Below are 19538 nucleotides of genomic sequence, written 5' to 3'. Positions count from 1 at the left end.
TCCGTCGCCCGGACACGCCCTGGCGTGCCTTGTTGCCGTCCGGCGGCAGAGGCCCCCGATGGGAGGCCCTCTATGGAGGTGTCCTCCCCCTTTCTATCGGGGACCTGGGTTGGAGGGTGTTGCATACAGCAGTCCCCTATAATAAGAGGATGCATAGGTTCACGGACTCTCAGGACACGTGCCCTTTTTGCGGTCTTGTGGAGTCCGTGGACCATGTATACATAGGGTGTTGTAGGCTGCACTCCCTTTTTAGTTACTTGAAAAATCTTTTATTGATGTTTTGTTTGCACTTCAGCCCCACGCTCCTGATCTATGGGCACCCGGTGCGGAAGGGGGTCGGGAAGGAGGAGGACCTCCTCGTGAACCTGCTCCTGGGCCTGGCCAAGTTGTCCATTAACAGGTCCAGGCAGCGGGCGATCGACGGGGGAGTCCCGCCCGATTGTTTGTCCCTCTTCCGCGGCTACGTTCGCTGCCGGATGTCCCTGGAGAGGGAGCACGCGGTGTCTGCTGACACTCTCGAGGCCTTCCGTGCTCGGTGGGCACCGCGGGGACTGGGGTGTTTTGTTGACCCCTTTAATCACATTTTGATTTAAAGTTTGTAAGGTTCCTTTAAACTTTGTCCTTGGTTTTACAGCTGACCCGAATTAGGGGCTGTGCCTGATTTATCCCAATTTTGTTGATTTGGTTTTCATTTAAAAGATTATCAAGAGTTCAAATCTCACAATGGCAAACTATGAAACAATGTCACTTCATCTGAAACAGATGGAAATGTGTTTGTACTCAAAAGAGTTATATTTTATCCAGTTCAGTTGCAAATCTGGGTTCCGGTTCCAAGTTCAAGTCCCACTCGAGGTCTTGGGCACAAAAATCAAAGGTGATACACTAGTACAGTATTGAGCTGCATTTTTGGACGTGCCACCTTTCAGATGGGATGTTAAACCGAGGCTCCAGCAGCCCTCAAGTGTATGTAAAAGATCCCATAGCATTATTTCAAAGAGCAGGGGAGCGTTATGCTTCAAGCAACATCACTGAAAGAGCAGATTATCTGGTTATCTGTGGGAGCTTGCTGTGTGTAAATCAGCTGCCGTGTTTCCTACATGACAACAGTGACAATGCTTTAAAAGTACTTAATTGGCTCTAACTGCTTTGAGATATCTGGTGGTCAGGAAAAGTGCCACAGAAACTCTAGGTCTTATTTTTGCTTATGATGAAGGATTTATTTGGGTTACCCAGACCGGTTGTACAATAGTCAATCCCTGCTACTTGAAGCTCTGTTGTTTTCTATCCAACACGAGAGAACAAGTGTAATTTATATTGCTTGTCCTTTGCACAAAAAAAATGGGAAGCATTTTTCAATCTTAACTTTTTTTTTTCTTAAGTAACAAAAGGGACAAAACAGAAGACACAACTCCAGAGAAGGCTTTCAGAGAGCAACATTTCTCAGGTACTTGAGCTGGGTGGCAGTATCATGCTAATTTGGTGTGGAGAGACTCCTGTTAAGTGAAGTTGTGTGACTGCTTTAAACTGCTGGCTTTGAGATTTCAGGGACAAAATGATAATTTCTGAAGACCTTAAATGAGGGTACAGCACATTGTAGCAATGGTTGTTGATGCTAGGAGGACATCATCCTTGGCTTTGATTCTAGAGGCATAGATTTAAAAAGCAGTGAGATAATGTTGAAATTGTACAAGACCTTTGATTCTAGTTAGAGTTTTTGGCACCACAGTATAAGGCAGAGTTTCAAGGCAATGGAAAAGGTACAACATGGATTCACTGGGATGTCAGTAGGAGTTAATCGTTATATAGGAAGAGACTTGAGAAATTGAGGCTTTCTAGAATTGGGACTCATTGGAGCTGGCAAGTTTACAGAATAGCCTGACAAAGATCTTTTAAGATTATGATGAAGTGAGTTGTGATTACTTTACGTGGTTGGCAAGATGGTGACAAAAAGAGTCAAATTAGGATAATCACAGCAGAACTGAAGGGCCGGTTAGAGTGTACAATTCTGTGACACAAAACACGGTAAAAGCAGACTCCTTAAAATGGAATTAATTAAATGAAAAAAGGAATTTGAAACAATATGGTGATAGAACAAGACAGTGGGATTAAACTAAGTGAGTTGTGAGGAGAAAAACATCAGCGCAGACCTGATGGGCTAAATAAGCTGCTTTTGTGCTGGTAAATTTCTGCGAAATCGATTGGAGAATGTATGTAATGTTCATGGATCAAGCAACACCCTTCCACACATGTGAATATCATTTTCCAACCAGCTGATTTGGTCTTTGGTGCCCAGCCCTATGGACCTGATGGTTGCTAATGTGACTTTTCCTAATTAGGAGCTTGTACGGTTTTGTCAAATTTGCCTGAAGTTCAGAGGCTACAGTTAACTACTGGCCTGTGATGTTGAAAAACTCAATAGCTGGTCCTGATATTAACCAAATTATAAACGTTTTTAAGTAAATTTATTTTATGTTTTGCACATTTTATTTAATTTTGATCATTTTTCAGTCTAAGTTCATACTCTCAAGGAGTTCCTGCCATTGGTGCAGATTTGTGGTTTTGTGCCCAGGGATATATTCAAGTTTCTGTCTAATTTAAAATTGTTATGTATGTAATTTTTTTTTTTCGGTTTAAATTTGGCTTCACAAGCTATTACTGTGTTCCAGGGGCTTTACAAATCAGTGGCTCTGACTAGAAATGTTTTTTTACAAAATATTTTCCCAAATCAGCTGCTCTGATTTCTGTTCCCATAGAAAGAGATGAGCATTTCCATACAGAGTGAACTTTAAAAATAGCTGAAGAGATCCCAAACAACAGTAGCCAGGCACCAGGCCCTGGGTCAGCCATGAGCAATGCCATGGGAGTTGTCATTTTACAATTTTCCACCTTTCTACCAGCTTTCAGGTGGTTTCCCCCCCCCACTTGCTGACAGTGGCCATTCAGTCCATTGCCCACCAATTAAGGAAGACTCTTTAATCCATCTCTTTTTCCTGTCCCCTGCAACCTTCCAAATTCCCTAATAAAAGCATCCGGTTGTTTTTTAAATGATTTCCAGCTAGAAGTCCAATCATGCTTTATATGAGGATGAACTTCTTGAGATAAGCCTGTCATCATTTGTTTTCCTGTTGTCCTCCTATTGCGGTTTAGTTTGAAGTAGTGTTACCATTTCTATCCTGTTTATGAGCCGTGAAACGTTTTGAGGTCAACCTGCAGTCATCTGAAAAGCCCATGTTTTTCCAGTCTTTCGTAATTCAGCCCTCTGACATAGGGGAGAAATCTGTTGCTCTTGTCTAAATTACCTCCAATGCTTGACTGTCTCTGTTGGGACCACAGCTGAACAAGGTATTCAAGGCACAACATGAGCAGAGCACTACACAGTTTTCCAGCATTCTGTTTGCTTTGCGAATCCTCCACAATCTGGTTCCACCTCCTAACATGGGACTAAGTAACTCACTTGGGCCTTGAGGACCAAAATTGAAAGATAAAATTCACTCACGCCTAAACAGGTAATTGGATCAATTGAGACTCAATGGAGTAAAGTTTTGAGATAAGTATTTTCACAACAATCGCCCTTCAGCTAGAAAAAAGATACATTTGAAAAAATTTGATAATGGAGATGGTACTTTTTTTTCCCTTCCCCCAAGCGGTTGCTAGTATAGTTCAGTGTATTTCTTATGTGCGATTATAAGTTAAACATTTGTATTTGCAGATTTTTAACTGGTGTTGATTTCTTACAGAGTTGGATGATGAAAGTTTGAAATACATAATCATCGACCAATTTCATCAAAAGTTTGGTCCTGCTGTAAGTTCACCAGTTGTAGCACTGTTGACTTTTCTCTCTCAAATCACTGATCAGACACAGACACTGAGTGTCACAATTAAATAGGATGTTGTTTATTTGGTGAAATTGGGGGGGGGGGGGGGTGCAGTACTGATTGTTGCCATCCAGCTCAGATAAGTTGATGGTAATCTGTCTTTTTTGATTATAATTAGAAGGATTTAAAATTAATTTTTACCTCTGCTTGGAGCACGGACTTATCCCTGCAATATTGTCCCAGTGAAGAACTATCAACCTTGCTATCTTGGCCATTCCTTATATAGTTTTGTCCTTTAATGGTAAGCAATAATGGAAGGCTGTTTGATTGTGAAGAATATCAATCACTTACCTCGTGCTAACTGTACACTCCCCTAATAGAAGTTACAAGATAGTTATCATGAGTAACAATCTTGGCTGCTCTTTTTCCTTCCTATTCTTAACCAGGACCAATTCTATCTTTACTCTGGCTGAGATCAGGTGATTCAGCACAAATCAGGGATCCGCTCTTAAGACCCCAGCATTTGACCAGCTTCAGATAAGATAAGACCTTTAGTCTATCTCTCCCACGTATCTACAGTCTTAGCTTTAGCATTTCTCATAACCTGGAATCTTATTCATTGATGAGCCTGTCTGGTTCGTTCCTGAAACCAGTAAGACATTTTTTTGTTCCACACCCATGCTAATAATCTGTTCAACGAACTTGCCACCCTTTTAGTAATAGGAAGTGTTTCTCCTACATTTCTATTTTCAGTTCTTAATTTGTAAATATAACCCCTTGTGGGTAAGTTCTGCATATAGCAGAAAAGCTTACTTGGATCCAGTTTGTCCAAACATAAGACATAGGAGCAGAAGTGGACCATGCAGCCCCTCAAGCCTACTCCACCATTCAATGCGATTATGGCTGATCTTTGGCCTCAACTGCACTTTCCCGCTCACTCCCCATATCCCTTGATTCCATGAGAGAACATAAATCTGTCTTCTCAACCTTAAATATATTCAATGATGGGATATCCACAGGGGATAGATAATTTCAAGCATTCACAACCCTCAGTGAAGACACTTTTCCTCAACCCGGTCGAAATGAATGGCTCCTTATTCTGTCCTCCCATGTTCTAGATTCCTCAGGCAAGGAAAACAATTTCTGTGTCTACCCTTTCAAGCCCCTTCAGAATCTTGTATGTTTCAATAAGCATGTCCACTAGACCCTTAAGGTAGCGGGACAGGTGGATAAGATGGTTAAGAAGTAATATGGGATACTTGTGCGGAGGAGATTTACTGGGATGTTGCCTGGGCTGGAGAGTTTTAGTTATGAGGAGAGATTGGATAGACTGGGGTTATTTTCCCTGGAGCAGAGGAGATTGAGGTGTATAAGATTATGAGGGACATAGGGTAGACAGGAAGGAACTTTTCCCCTTGGTGGAGGGATCAATAACCAGGGCGCATAGATTTAAGGTAAGAGGCAGGAGGTTTAGAGGGGATACGAGGAAGAATTTTTTCACCCAGAGGGTGGTGGGAATCTGGAATTCAGTGCCTGAAAGGGTGGTAGAGGTAGAAAGCCTCAACATTTAAGAAGTATTTGGATGTGCACTTACAGTGCCTTGGCATACAAGGCTATGGGTCTAGCTAGAGCTGAAAAATGGGATTAGAATAGTTAGGTACTTGTTTGACCGGTGCAGACTCGATGGGCCGAAGGGCCTTTTTCTGTAGTCTTGAGTGTGGACCCAGAAGATGTGGGTACAGTCCTCTATGGATATTTTGCATCGGTATTCACAATGGAAAAGGACAACACAGATATAGACATCAGGGTGGACGACTGAAATATTAGAGGAAGTTAACATAGAGAGGAGGTATTAGTGGCCTTAAAAGTGGATTGATCCGTAGGCCTGCATGAGAAGTATCCTAGGCTGTTGAGGGAAGCAAGAGAAGAGATATCAGGAGCCCTGATATCTCAATTTTCAAATCCTCTCAGGCCACAGGTAAGGTGTCAGAGGACTGGAGGACTGCTAACGTTCTCCCATTATTAAAAAAGTGAGAAAGGGATAGACCAGGAAAGAATTCTGAGGGACAGAATATATCTGCACTTGTATAGATACGGATTAATCAGGGATAGTCAGCATGGATTTGTTATGGGAAGGTTGTGTTTGATTGAATTTTTTGAGGAGGTAACCAGGAGTGTTGGTGAGGGTAATGCATTTGATGTGGTCCTTATGGACTTTAGCAAGGCTTTTGATAAGGTTCCTCAAGGCAGACTGGTCAAGAAAATGAGAGCCCATGGGATCCAAGGTAAAGTGGCACAACGGATCCAAAATTGGCTGAGAGGCAGGAAAGCAGAGGGTCTTGATAGAGGGATGTTTCTGTGACTGGAAGTCTGTTTCCAGTAGGGTTCTGCAGGGCTCAGTGTTCAGGCCCTTGCTGTTTATGATGTATATAAATTATTTGGACTTAAATGTAAGGGGTACGAACAAGAAGTTCGCAGATGACACGAAAATTGGTAAGAGTGGGAAATAGTGAGGAGGATAGCCGTAAACTGCAGCAGGCTATCAATGGACTGCTCAGGTGGGCAAAGCAGTGGCGAATGGAATTCAACCTGGAAAAGTGTGAGTTAATGCACTTGGGGAGGGCTAACAAGGTAAGGGATTACATTATGAATGGTAGGACCCTGGAAAGCACTGAAGATCAGAGGGACCTTGGTGTGCATATCCACGGATCCCTGAAGGTAGCAGGGCAGGGGGAGAAAGTGGTTAAGAAGGCATATGAGATACTTGCCTTTATTAGCCGAGGCATAGAACACAAGAGCAGGCACGTTATGCTGGAACTGTATAAAACGCTGGTTAGGCCACAAATAGAGTACTGCGTGCAGTTTGGTCACCACATTATCGGAAGGATGTGACTGCACTAGAGAGGATGCAGGAGAGATTTACCGGGATGCTGCCTGGGCTGGAGGGTCTTGAGCTATGTAGAAAGATTGGATTTGCTGGGGATGTTTTCCTTGGAGCAGCAAAGGTTGCGAGGGAGCCTGATAGAGGTGTATAAGATTGAGGGCATAGGTAGAGTGAATAGGAAGCACTTTTTCCATTAGTAGACGGATCAATCACCAGGGGGCGTAGATTTAAGTTAAGATGTAGAAGGCTAAGAGGGGAGTTGAGGAGAAATCTTTTCACCCAGAGGATGGTGAGAGTCTGGAACCCACTGCCTGAAAGGGTGGTTGAGTCAGAAACACTCGTAATATTTAAGAAGCATTTATATATTAACTTGCATTGCCTTAACCTCCAGGGCTATGGACCAAGCACTGGAAAATGGGATTAGTGTGGTCAGATCTTAGACCAAGGCTGACACAGTAGGCCAAACAGCCTCCTCCTGTGCTGTAAATGTCTGAGTCTGAGTAGATCAGCTGTCATTAGGAGAACATTTAGGGAGCAATGACCATTGTATAATAAGGTTTAAGCTGACTGTGGAACAGGACAAAGAACAATCCAGAGTAAGAATAATTATCTAGGGGAAAGCCAACTTCAATGGGGTAAATTAATAAACAAATTAGAGTCAAAGGTTCGCAGGAAAAACGGGAACTGAATAATGGGCTGCCTTCAAAGAAGAGATGATCAGGCATAGCCAAGGTATATTCCCTCAAAAGGGAAAAGTTGAATCCAGTGTCCTGATTCGTTGAGGCTAAAGGATCCAGGTTGCACGCTTATTTTGTGGTGACTGAGTTGGTACCAAGACAGAGAAGATCGGTAGACAGTCCTTAGAAGAAACGCATTCTGTTTATTTACAAAAGGAACTTAGTAGCAACACTTGTGTGCTTACAGCTCAAAACTCTTGTCTTTACTCTTCCGACTCTAGCTCAAGACTACTGACTACAGAGGTAGCCCAAGCTACTCTCCTGTGATCTTATCATGTGATCTTACATTACAACATTTATCTTAAAAGTGTATTACACATCAGATTACTACAGTAGGGCAAACAAATGCAGCACTCCCTGGATGACAAAAGTGATAGAAATTAAATAAAGGTGGGTTTTTGATAGATGTCAGATGAAAATACATTTGAGAACCAGGCTGAATATAAAAGGTTCAGAGGGGAAATGAAAAAGCAAAGAAGAGAAGCAAAGAGGGAGTATCAAAGAGACTGGCAGCCAACATAAAAATGAATCCCAAAGTTGCCTTTTGACATATAAATAATAAAAATGTGGTAAAAGGAGGAGCAGGGCCAATTAAGGTCCAAGAAGGGGATTTACAGATGGAGGTAAGGGGAATAGCTGAGCTATTAAGTGAATACTTTACATCTGTCTTTACCAAAGAAGATGATGCTACCCAGGCCATGGTGAAAGAGGGGGTAATTGAGACACCAGAAGGGTTTACAATTGATAAGGAAGAAGTATTAGATAGGCTATCTGTACTTAAAGTTGATGTGGCATCAGGACCAGGTGAGATGCATCCAAGGATACTGAGGGAAGTGAGTGGAAATTGTGGGAGGCACTATCCATAATTTTTCATTCCTCTTTAGACTCGGAATGGTGCCAAAGAACTAGAAAATTTGCAGACATTTCATGTTTGTTCAAAAAAGGATGTAAAGGTAAGCCCAACAAATTCAGGCCAGTTCAGTTTAACTTTGGTGGTGTGGGAATTTTTAGAAACAGTAATCCAGGACAAAATCAATAGTCACATGTACAAATGCAGGTTAATTAAGGAAAGCCGGCATGGATTTCTTAAGGGAATACCTGTTCAACTAAATTGCTGGAGTTTTTTTTAAAGAGATAACAGAGAGGGTTGACGAGGACAATGCTGTTAATGTGATGTATGTAGACTTCAAAAAGACATTTGCTACAGTGCTTGAGCAAAGTTATAGCTTATGGAATGAAAGAAACAGTAGCAACATGGATACGAAATTGGCTGAGTGATGGGAAACAGAGTAGTGGTTAATGGATGTTTTTCAGGCTGGAGAAAGGTTTACAGTGGAGTTCCCCAGGGGTCAGTGTTGGGACCTGGCTTTTCCTGATATATATTAATGACCCAGACCTTGGTGACAGGGCATAATTTCAAAATTTGCAATCGATATGAAACTTGGAGACATTATAAACTGTGGGGAGGATAGTGTAGAACTTCAAAGGGACAAAGAAAGTTGATGGAATGGGTGGACAAGTGACAGATGGAGGTCAATGCAGGGAAATGTGAGGTGATTCATTTTGATAGGGAGAACGTGGAGAGACAATATAAAATAACGGATACAATCCTCAGGGGGGTGCAAGAGCAGAAGAACCTGGGTGTACATGTGTATAAGTCAATGAAGGTGGAGGTCAGGTTGAGAGTGCAATATGCAGTAGCATACAGTAGGAGCATATGAAATAGGAGCAGAAATAGGCCATTTGGTCCCTGGAGCCTGTTCCACCGTTCAATAACATCATAGCTGATTGGTTTGTGTTTTGAGTTCCACATTCCCATCTACCTCCGATAACTTTTGATTCCCTTGCTTAGCAAGAACTTATCTACCTCTGCCTTAAAAATATTCAGTGACCCCACTTCCACTGCCTTCTGAGGCAGAGTGTTCCAAGGTTGCACAACTCTGAGAGAAAAAATTTCTCATCTCTGTCCCACAAGGGCAACCCCTAACCTTAAAACAGTGCCCCCTGGTTCTGGACTCACGCACAAAAGGAAACATCCTTTCTACGTCCACCTTGTCAAGATCATTCAGGACTAGAGTTCTTTGAAGGAGTAACATGGACTAGTTAAATGGGAGCCGGTAGACGTGCTGTACTTGGATTTCCAGAAGGCATCTGAAAAGGTGCCATATCAAAGGTTATTGTGGAAAATAAAAGCTCATGTCAGGGGCAACATATTAGCTTGGGCAGAAAATAGAGAGTTTGCATAAATGGATCTTTTTCTAATTGGTAGGATGTGATGAGTGGAGACCTGCAGGTGTCTGTGCTGGAGCCTCAACTTTTTACAGAGAGAGCTGAAGTGACCACATCTGCAGCAAGTGTTAGTTGCTGGAGGAACTCCGGCTTAGAATTGATGAGCTGGAGTCCGAGCTCCATATGCTGCGGCACATCCGGGAGGGGGAGAGTTGCCTGGACGTTTAGTTTCAGGAGGCGGTCACACCCGGTAGATTAAGTACCTCAAATTCAGTCAGTGGTCAGGCTCAGCAGGGTGTGACTGTAAGTGAGGCATGTAGAGGGATCCTGTGTTCAGGAACAGAGGAGCCTCAGCTCTTGACCTTGTCCAATAGGTATGAGGTACTTGCTCCCTGTGCAGATGAGGAACAGGGCTGTTGGGAGAATGAGCCAGCTGACCACGGCACCATGGCACAGGAGGCCATTCAAGAGGGAGCAATTAGACAAGTGATAGGTGTAGGGGATTCTATGATTAGGGGAATTGATAGCATCCTTTGTAAGCAGGATCGAGAGTCCCGCATGGTTTGTTGCCTGCCCGGTGCCAGGGTGAGGGACATCTCTGACCGGCTTGAAAAGATATTGGAGAGAGAGGGGGAGGATCCAGTTGTTGTGGTCCACGTCGGGACAAATAACATAGGTAAGACCAGGAAAGAGGACCTGTTTGGGGATTATCAGGAACTAGGAACTAAATTAAAAAGCAGGTCCTCAAGGGTTATAATCTCCAGATTACTACCCGAGCCACGTGCAAATTGGCATCAGGATGCAAGAATAAGGGAAGTAAACACGTGGCTAAAGGAGTAGTGCAAGAAAGAGGGGTTCCATTTCGTGGGGCACTGGCATCAGTATTGGAACAGGAGGGATCTGTACTGTTGGGACGGTCTTCACCTGAACCGATCTGGGACCAATGTTCTAGCGAAAAGGGTAAATAGGGTGGTCAACAGGACTTTAAACTAGAAAGTGGGGAGGAAGGGAAGGCTAAACCTCCAAGAAGTATGACTAATGGGAAACAAAGCAGCAGGTTAGCGTGTGGGGGGTGTGGATTCAACTTCATGGAAAATTATGAAAAAACTGAAAAGAAAGGAGAGCCCAGGAGAGGCTATTAAATTCTCCAGAACACAAAATAGGACAGAGTGTTTGGAATGGGCTAGGAATCTAACTTCAAGCACATCAGATAAAGGGATGCCAATGAGAAAGGGGACAGGAAATACAGGACTAAAGGTGTTGTATCTGAATGCACGTAGTATACGAAATAAGGTAAATGAGCTTGTGGCGCAGATTGAAATTGGCAGGTATGATGTGGCGGGCATCACGGAGACATGGCTGCAAGGGGATCAGGACTGGGAGCTAAATATCCAAGGATATACATCCTATCAAAAAGATAGGCAGGTTGGCAGAGGGGGTGGGGTTGCTTTGTTAGTAAAAAATTAAATTAAATCGGTAGCAAGAAACCACATCGGGTCAGATGTTGTAGAATCTCTGTGGGTAGAGTTGAGGAACCACTAAGGTAAAAAAAAACCATAATGGGAGTTATGTACAGGCCTCTGAACAGTAGTCAGGATGTGGGGCACAAGATACACCAGGAGATAGAAAAGGCGTGTAAGAAAGGCAAGGTTACAGTGATCATGGGGGATTTCAATATGCAGGTAGACTGGGAAAATCAGGTTGGTAGTGGATTCCAAGAAAAGGAATTTGTGGAATGTCTACGAGATGGCTTTTTGGAGCAGCTTGTGGTGGAGCCCACTAGGGCACAGGCAATTCTAGATTTAGTGATGTGTAATGAGGCAGATTTGATAAGGGAGCTTTAGGTGAAGGAACCCTTAGGAGGAAGAGACCATAATATGATAGAATTTACCCTGCAATTTGAGAGCAAAAAGCTGGAATCATATCAAATGGTATTACAGTTGAATAAAGACAACTACAGAGGCATGAGGGAGGAGCTGACCAGAATTGACTGGGAGATGAGACTAGCAGGAAAGACAGTAGAACAGCAATGGAAGGAGTTTCTGGGAGTAATTTGGGGGAGACAGCAAAAATTGACCCTAGGAAGAAGAAGCATACAAAGGGAGGATGAGGCAACCATGGCTGACAAGGGAAGTCAGGGACAGCATAAAAGCAAGAGAAAGCATAAAATGCGGCGAAGAGCAGTGGGAAGCCAGGGGATTGGGAAGCCTACAAAGACCAACAAAGGACAACTAAAAAAGAAATAAGGAGGGAGAAGATTAAGTATGAGGGTAAACTAGCCAGTAATATAAAAATACTGCAAGAGTTTTTTTAGATATGTAAAGGGTAAGAGAGAGGCAAAAGTGGACATTGGGCCGCTGGAAAATGATGCTAGAGAAGTAGTAGTGGGGAACAAAGAAATGACGGAGGAACTGAATAGGTACTTTGCGTCAGTCTTCATGGTGGAAGACACTAGTAACATCCCCAAAGTTCAAGAGAGTCGGGGGGCAGAGGTGTGTATGGTGGCCATTACCAAGGAGAAGGTGCTAGGAAAACTGAAAGGTCTGAAGGTGGATAAATCACCTGGGCCAGATGGATTACACCCCAGAGTTCTGAAGCAGATAGCTGAAGAGATAGTGGAGGCGTTAGTGGTGATCCTTCAGGAATCATGGAGTCAGGGAGGGTCCCAGAGGACTGGTAAATCGCTAATATAACCCCTCTGTTTAAGAAGGGAGTGAGGCAAAAGACAGTGAGGAAATTACAGGCCGATTAGCCTGACCTCGGTCGTTGGTAAGATTTTAGAGTCCATTATTAAGGATGAGATTTCAGAATACTTGGAAGTGCATGGTAAAATAGGGCAAAGTCAGTATGGTTTCATCAAGGGGAGGTCATGCCTGACAAATCTGTTAGAATTCTTTGAGGAGGTAACGAGTAGGTTAGACAAAGGAGAGCCGATGGATGTTTTCTACTTGGACTTCCAGAAGGCCTTTGACAAGGTGCCGCACAGGAGGCTGCTCAGTAAGGTAAGAGCCCATGGTGTTAGAGGCAAGGTACTAGCATGGATAGAAGATTGGCTGTCTGGGCAGAGGCAGAGAGTGGGGATAAGGGGGTCCTTCTCAGGATGGCAGCCGGTGACTAGTGGAATTCCGCAGGGATCAATGTTGGGACCACAACTTTTCACTTTATACATTAATGATCTAGATGAAGGAACTGAGGGCATCCTGGCTAAGTTTGCAGATGATACAAAGATAGGTGGAGGGACAGTTAGGATTGAGGAGGCGGGGAGGCTGCAGAAGGATTTGGACAGGTTAGGCGAATGGGGCAAAGAAGTGGCAGATGGAATACAACGTGGGGAAGTGTGAGGTCATGCACTTTGGTAGGAAGAATAGAGGCATAGACTATTTTCTAAATGGGGAGAGAATTCAGAAATCTGGAGTGCAAAGGGACTTGGGGTCCTAGTCCAGGATTCTCTGAAGGTTAACTTGCAGGTTGAGTCGGTTGAGTTAGGAAGGCAAATGCAATGTTGGCATTTATTTCGAGAGGACTAGAATATAAAAGCAGGGATGTGCTGCTTAGGCTTTATAAGGCTCTGGTCAGACCACATTTAGAATATTGTGAGCAATTTTGGGCCCCGTATCTCAGGAAGGATGTGCTGGCCTTGGAGAGGGTCCAGAGGAGGTTCACAAGAACGATCCCAGAAATGAAAGGCTTAACATATGAGGAACATTTGAGGACTCTGGGTCTATGCTCGATGGAGATTTGAAGGATGAGGGGGGGGATCTGATTGAAACTTACAGAATACTGAAAGGCCTGAATAGAGTGGACGTGGGGAAGATGTTTCCGTTAGAAAGAGAGACTAGGACCTGAGGGCACAGCCTCAGAGTAAACGGAAGACTTTTTTGAACAGTGATGAGGAGAAACTTCTTTAGCCAGAGAGTGGTGTGTCTATGGAACTCATTGCCACAGAAGGCTGTGGAGTCCAGGTCATTGAGTGTTTTTAAGACCGAGATAGATAGGTTCTTGATTGGTAAGGGGATCAAAGGTTACGGGGAGAAGGCGGGAGAATGGGGTTTAGAAACTTATCATCCGTGATTGAATGGTGGAGCAGACCCGATGGGCCGAATGGCCTAATTTCTGCTCCTATGTCTTATGGTCTTCACTGGAACATTGCAACAGGCCAAGGATGGACATGAGGGCATGAGAACAGGATGGTATGTTGAAATGGCAAGCAACAGGGAGGTCTGGGTCATGCCTGCGGACAGACCGAAGGTGTTCCACAAAGTAGTCACCTAGTCTGCGTTTGGTTTCTCCAAAGTAGAGGAGACCGCATTGGGAGCAGCGAATGCAGTAGATTAAATTGAGGGAAGTGCTGCTTCACTTGAAAGGAGTGTTTGGGCCCTTGAACAGTGAGGAGAGTGGAAGTAAAGGGGCAGGTGTTGCACCTTCTGTGGTTGCATGAGAAAGTGCCATGGGAGGGGGTTGAGGTGTAGGGGGTGATGGAGGAGTGGACCCTGAGGGAACAATCCCTGTGGAAAGCCATCAGGGAGGTGAAGGGAAGATGTGTTTGGTGGTGGCATCATGCTGGAGTTGGCGAAAATGGCGGAGGATGATCTTTTGAACACGGAAGCCGGTGGGGTGATAAGTGAGGACAAGGAGGACCCTATCATGGTTCTGGGAGGGAGAGGAAGGTGTGAGGGCGGATGCGCGGGAGAAGGGCCGGACACAGTTGAGGGACCTGTCAACCACCGTGGGTAGAAAATGTCACATCTGTTCTGATGATGCCACTTTCCAAAACAGTTCCTCTGACGTGTCTTCCTTAACCGAGGTTTTCCACCCACGGGTGGTTGACAGGGCCCTCAACCATATCCGGCCCTTCTCCCTCGCATCTGCCTCACACCTTCCTCTCAGAACCATGATAGGGTCCTCCTTGTCCTCACTTATCACCCCACCAGTCTCCATGCTCAAAGGATCATCCTGTGCCATTTCTGCCAACTCCAGCATGATGCCACTACCAAACATATCTTCCCTTCACCCCCCTGACGGCTTTCTGCAGTGATCGTTCCCTCAGGGACACCCTGGTCCACTCATCCATCACCCCCTACACCTCAACCCCCTCCCATGGCATCTTCCCATGCAACCTCAGAAGGTGCAACACCTGCCCCTTTACTTCCTCTCTCCTCACCGTCCAAGGGCCCAAACACTCCTTTCAAGTGAAGCAGTGCTTCACTTGCACTTCCCTCAATTTAGTCTACTGCATCGCTGCTCCCAATGCGGCCTCCTCTACACTGGAGAGACCAAGCGCAGATTGGGTGACCGCTTTGTGGAACACCTTCGGTCTGTCCGCAAGGATGACCGTGACTTCCCTGTTGCTTGCCATTTCAACACACCACCCTGCTCTCATGCCCACATGTCTGCCCTTGGCCTACTGCAATGTTCCTACCTCATCTTCCGACTAGGCACTTTACAGCCTTCTGGACTTAATATTGAGTTCAACAATTTCAGATCATGAACCCTCTCCTCCATCCCCGCCCCCTTTCCGATCCCCCTTTTTCCAATAATTTATAATTTTAAAAAAAATATATTTTTCTTTTCCCACCTATTTTTAAATTTATTTTGATCTATTGTTTTATCTCCACCTTTTAGCCCATTTCGATCCCTTCCACCCACCCCACCCCCACTAGGGCCATCTGCCACTAGCTTGTCCTGCTTGCTACCCTTAATGTCCCCATTAGCACATTCCTTAGCTAATATCACGACCGTCAACACCCCTTTGTCATGTTGTCTTTGACATCTTTGGTAATCCCTTCTTTGTCTCCACCTATCACTGGCCCCCTATCCAGCTCTACCTGTCCCACCCCCCTCTACCAGCTTCTATTTCACCTCATTTCTCTATTTCCTTAGTTCTGATGAAGAGTCATACGGACTCGAAACATCAACTGTATTCCTCTCCGCAGATGCTGTCAGACCTGCTGAGTTTTACCAGGTATTTTGGTTTCTGCTTGATAGCACTGTTGATTCCATCTTCCATCACTTTACTGATGACCCAGAGTAAACTAGGATGGTAATTGGCCATGTTCGATTTGTTCCACTTTTTGTGTACAGGACGTACCTGGGCAATTTTCTGCATTGCTGGATAGATGCCAGTGTTGTAGAACAGCGTGGTAAATTCTGGAGCACAAGTCTTCAGTACTATTGCTAGATTATTGTCACAGCCTGGAGCCTTTGCAGTATCTAGTGCCTTCAGCTGTTTCTTGATATTGCTTGGAGTGAATGGAATTGGCTGAAGACTGGGATCTGTGGCCTCCAGAGGAGGCCGAGATGGATTAAACACTTGGCACTTCTGGCTTAAGATTGTTGCGAATGCTTCAGCCTTAACTTTTGCACTGATGTGATGGGCTCCTCCATCATTGAGGTTGGGGATATTTTTGCAGCCGCATACTCCAGGGAGTTGTTTAATTGTACACCACCATTCACAACAGGATGTAGCAGGACTGCAGAGCTTAGATCTGACCCATTGGTTGTGGAATTGCTTGGCTCTGCCTATCGCTTGCTGCTTATGCTGTTTGGCATGCAAGTAGTCCCGTGTTGTAGCTTTGCCAGGTTGACACCACATTTTTAGGTATGCCTGTTGCTGCTCCTGGCATGCCCTCCTTCATTAAACCATGTTTGATACCCTGGCTTGGTGGTAATGGTAGAGTGGGGGAAATGCTGGGCCATGAGGTTACAGATTGTGGTTGAGTACAATTCTGCTGTTGCTGATGGCCCACAGTGCCTCCTGGTTGCCCATTCTTGAGTTGTTTAAGCTAAGAGAGCCTCAGACCTATTGGACAAGTGCAGAGGTGCTCACACCTGTCATTTGGGTCCCCTTATCTGCCTCACTCACAGTCACACCCTCCTGCCCCTGACCACTGACTAAATCAGAAGACCCTATCCTAAGTGGTGTGACTGCCTCCTGTAGAAAGCATCCAGGTAACTTTCCCCTTCCTTGATGTGTCAAGAACAAGGGGGTTATATTGAACTTGTATAATACACTAGCTTGGCCTCAGCTGGGATATTATGTTCAGTTCTAGGTGCCACACTTCAGGAACAAATTTAAGGCATTGGCAAGAGTGTAGAAAAGTGGTTCCGGGGATGCTGAACTTAAGTTATAAAAATAGACTGGAGAAGTTTGGACTGATTTCCTTGGAGAAAAGAAGGCTAAGAGGAGATCTGATAAAGGCATTCAAAGTCATGAGGGGTCTGGATAGATTAGATAGAGAGAAGCTGCTCCCACTCATGAAAGGATCGAGAACAAGAGGGCACAGCTTTAAAGTAATTGCCAAAAGCAGCATGAGAAAAAGCTTTTTCACACAGCGAGTGGTTAGACTCTGGAATGCATTGCCTGAGAGTGGTTCAATGAGAGTGGTGGAGGCAGGTTCAATCATCGCATACATAAAGAAATTAGACTGTGGCTTGAAAAGGAACACAGTGCAGAGTTGCAGGGAAGAAGCAGAAGAATGGCACGAGGTGAATTGTTCATTCGGAGAATTGTTGCAGGCATGATGGGTCGAATGGCTTTGTTCTGTGCTTTAACAATCTGTGAATTGAGTGAACCTTTGTTGTACCATCTCCAATGGAGTATATCCTTTTAAACATGAAGACAAAAATTACACATTGTACTCCAGGCGTGGGCGCACCAAAAGTCTGTACAAGACTTCCTTATTCCTGTACTCCAATTCCCTTGCAATAAGGCCAAGTGCCATTTGCCTTCTGAATTGTTTGCAAAATCTGCATGTTAACTTTGTGCTCCTTGTATGAATGTACCCAAGTCCCTCTGCACATCAACGTTTTCTGAGTTTCATGCCATTTAAAAAATATTCTGCTTTTCTAATAACGAAAGTGAATAATCTCCTGTTTCCCTACATTATTCTCCATCTGCCACCTTGTTGCCCACTTGCTTAACCTTACATAATTTAACAAACTTTTCCCACAGCCCCTCTCTCTTGTCCTTTTCAAGTATTAAAGGACCTGGTTGTCAATCTTTTCTGGGATCAGTTTTATAGCCCTTCTATCTTCATGCGTTCGTGTTCTTTTTTGAATATTCGGTACTATATAGTATCTTAATTGTTGTTGGCAATAGAATGATTATTGGGAGGCTACTTGACTTGAGGACATCATAGCTGAAAATAATCCTGCAGTTCGACTACCAATAATATGTCAGTTTAGGATGCAAATATCATTTCTTATAGGCATGGTTGAGCAGACTTGATCTGTTATGCTTCCCTATAGCTGACCATTCCTGATTAAGTGTGATACTGAGACAGATACCAGATGTTCACTTGGAAGGGAAGACTAGTGCCTTCCATCCACTCCAATACTGGAAGGTGGGGGAAACAGAAAGGACACTTTATCATTTTTTTTAAAAAGGAAGTAATTGCTCTGCAGTTGTACAAAACTGGCAGTATCATCAAAAGCAAATTTGCTGTTAAGAATTACCCGGCAGTTAATGCCAAAGCTTTGTAAAAGAACTGGAAGTTAGATGATAATCGTAAGCTGCTTTGCCAGTTGGAAATACTATTTTTTTAAACCTCTTCATTCTAATAACTAAATAGATTTTTGAATGAAACGTTAACTTGAACTCACTGGACTACTGTGAGATGCATTGATAATTTCACAATTTATAAATTTCAGTACATAAGAGAAACAAGTGATGCCTCTGTGTGTATGTTGAAGCTTGCTCCTGCAAGATGAAAAAGAAAATTCCCTTTTTTGGGAGAAGAGTGAATGATGCAGTGCTTCAGAACTCTTGAAATTTAGATCAGGCATGGCAGGGGGTAGTTAAGTGTTGTAAGTGAAATAAAGTGATGATTACAGTTGAGAACAGATTTTCCTTTTTTCCATGTCTTTACATACACAGTATGAGTGATGCCTATCATGCTGAGCTCTGGCAATATTGTGTGGTGAGCACCTGCTGATGTCGGTGGGGGCATCCTAACTCTCCAAAACTCCTTCGACCACACCTAAACTGTGATCTTTGCCATACAGAAGGACCAAGGCAGCAGCAGATGCATGGTAACACAGCTACCTGCAAGTTCCCCTCCAAACTACACACCATGCTGACTTGGAACTATATCGCTGTCCCTTCTCTGTTGTAGAACCAAACCCTGGAATTCATTCTCTAACAGTACTATAGGTTTACCTGCACCAGATGACCTGCAACAGTTCAAGAATGTGGCTCACAGCCTACTCAAAGAGCAATTGAGGATGGGCAACAAATGCTAGCCTCATCAACAATGTTCCACTTCCCATGAAAGAAGTAAAAAATCTTTATTTTCCTCTAATGTCAGCTATGAAGTCTTAGCATTTGCACCCAGTTGATCTTTCCCTAGTTACAAGTTTCTTTACCTTTCATGTCATACCTGTCACCGCTAAAAGTAGGAGAGATTTTTCTGTCCAAACTAGCAATCCAAGTCAAAAAATATTGTTAACTAATGGAGCCACAAGCTCTGCTCACAGATAATTGCACCCCAACTGCAAGCAAGGCATGAAGAACTTACTTAATTCTTACCTTCAAGCTGACTATTGACATGTTTTATAAGTTATTTTGACTCTGTAATATACAACCTCACTTCCTATCTTTCTGTCTCTCATTCCTTCTCTCCCATCCCACTGCCCATCTAGGATTACCCAACCTACTTATTTCAAATATTTACTCTCATTGAATTGTCAGCAGCCATTTAATGATGCTAAGGTCATTGTCTGTGTCCCTCATGCGGAGAACTGATACTGCATTTGGGATACTGCTTAAAAGTTAGGTCAAGTATTCATTTACCTCATGTCTTGCTAACATATTACATTTTTTACTGTCTCAAAATGCTTTACAATCTGAGGAAACGAAAGATGGTATAACAATGC

General features: G+C 43.9%; 1 protein-coding gene across 2 annotated transcripts in view; it reads left to right on the top strand.

Annotated features, from left to right (window-relative positions):
- Positions 1–19538, top strand: part of exd1 (exonuclease 3'-5' domain containing 1) — a 70989-nt gene that overhangs the window by 14935 nt on the left and 36516 nt on the right. For both annotated transcript variants that reach the window (XM_041213956.1, XM_041213957.1), the window contains exons 4-5: positions 1380–1444; positions 3738–3802. In XM_041213956.1, coding sequence (XP_041069890.1) covers positions 1380–1444; positions 3738–3802 — 130 coding nt within the window. The remainder of the gene's footprint in view (positions 1–1379; positions 1445–3737; positions 3803–19538) is intronic.

This window comes from Carcharodon carcharias, chromosome 20 (genome assembly GCF_017639515.1).
Source record: "Carcharodon carcharias isolate sCarCar2 chromosome 20, sCarCar2.pri, whole genome shotgun sequence".
In the NCBI taxonomy this organism is placed as follows: domain Eukaryota; kingdom Metazoa; phylum Chordata; class Chondrichthyes; order Lamniformes; family Lamnidae; genus Carcharodon; species Carcharodon carcharias.
This window is presented reverse-complemented; position numbering and strand designations above follow the sequence as displayed.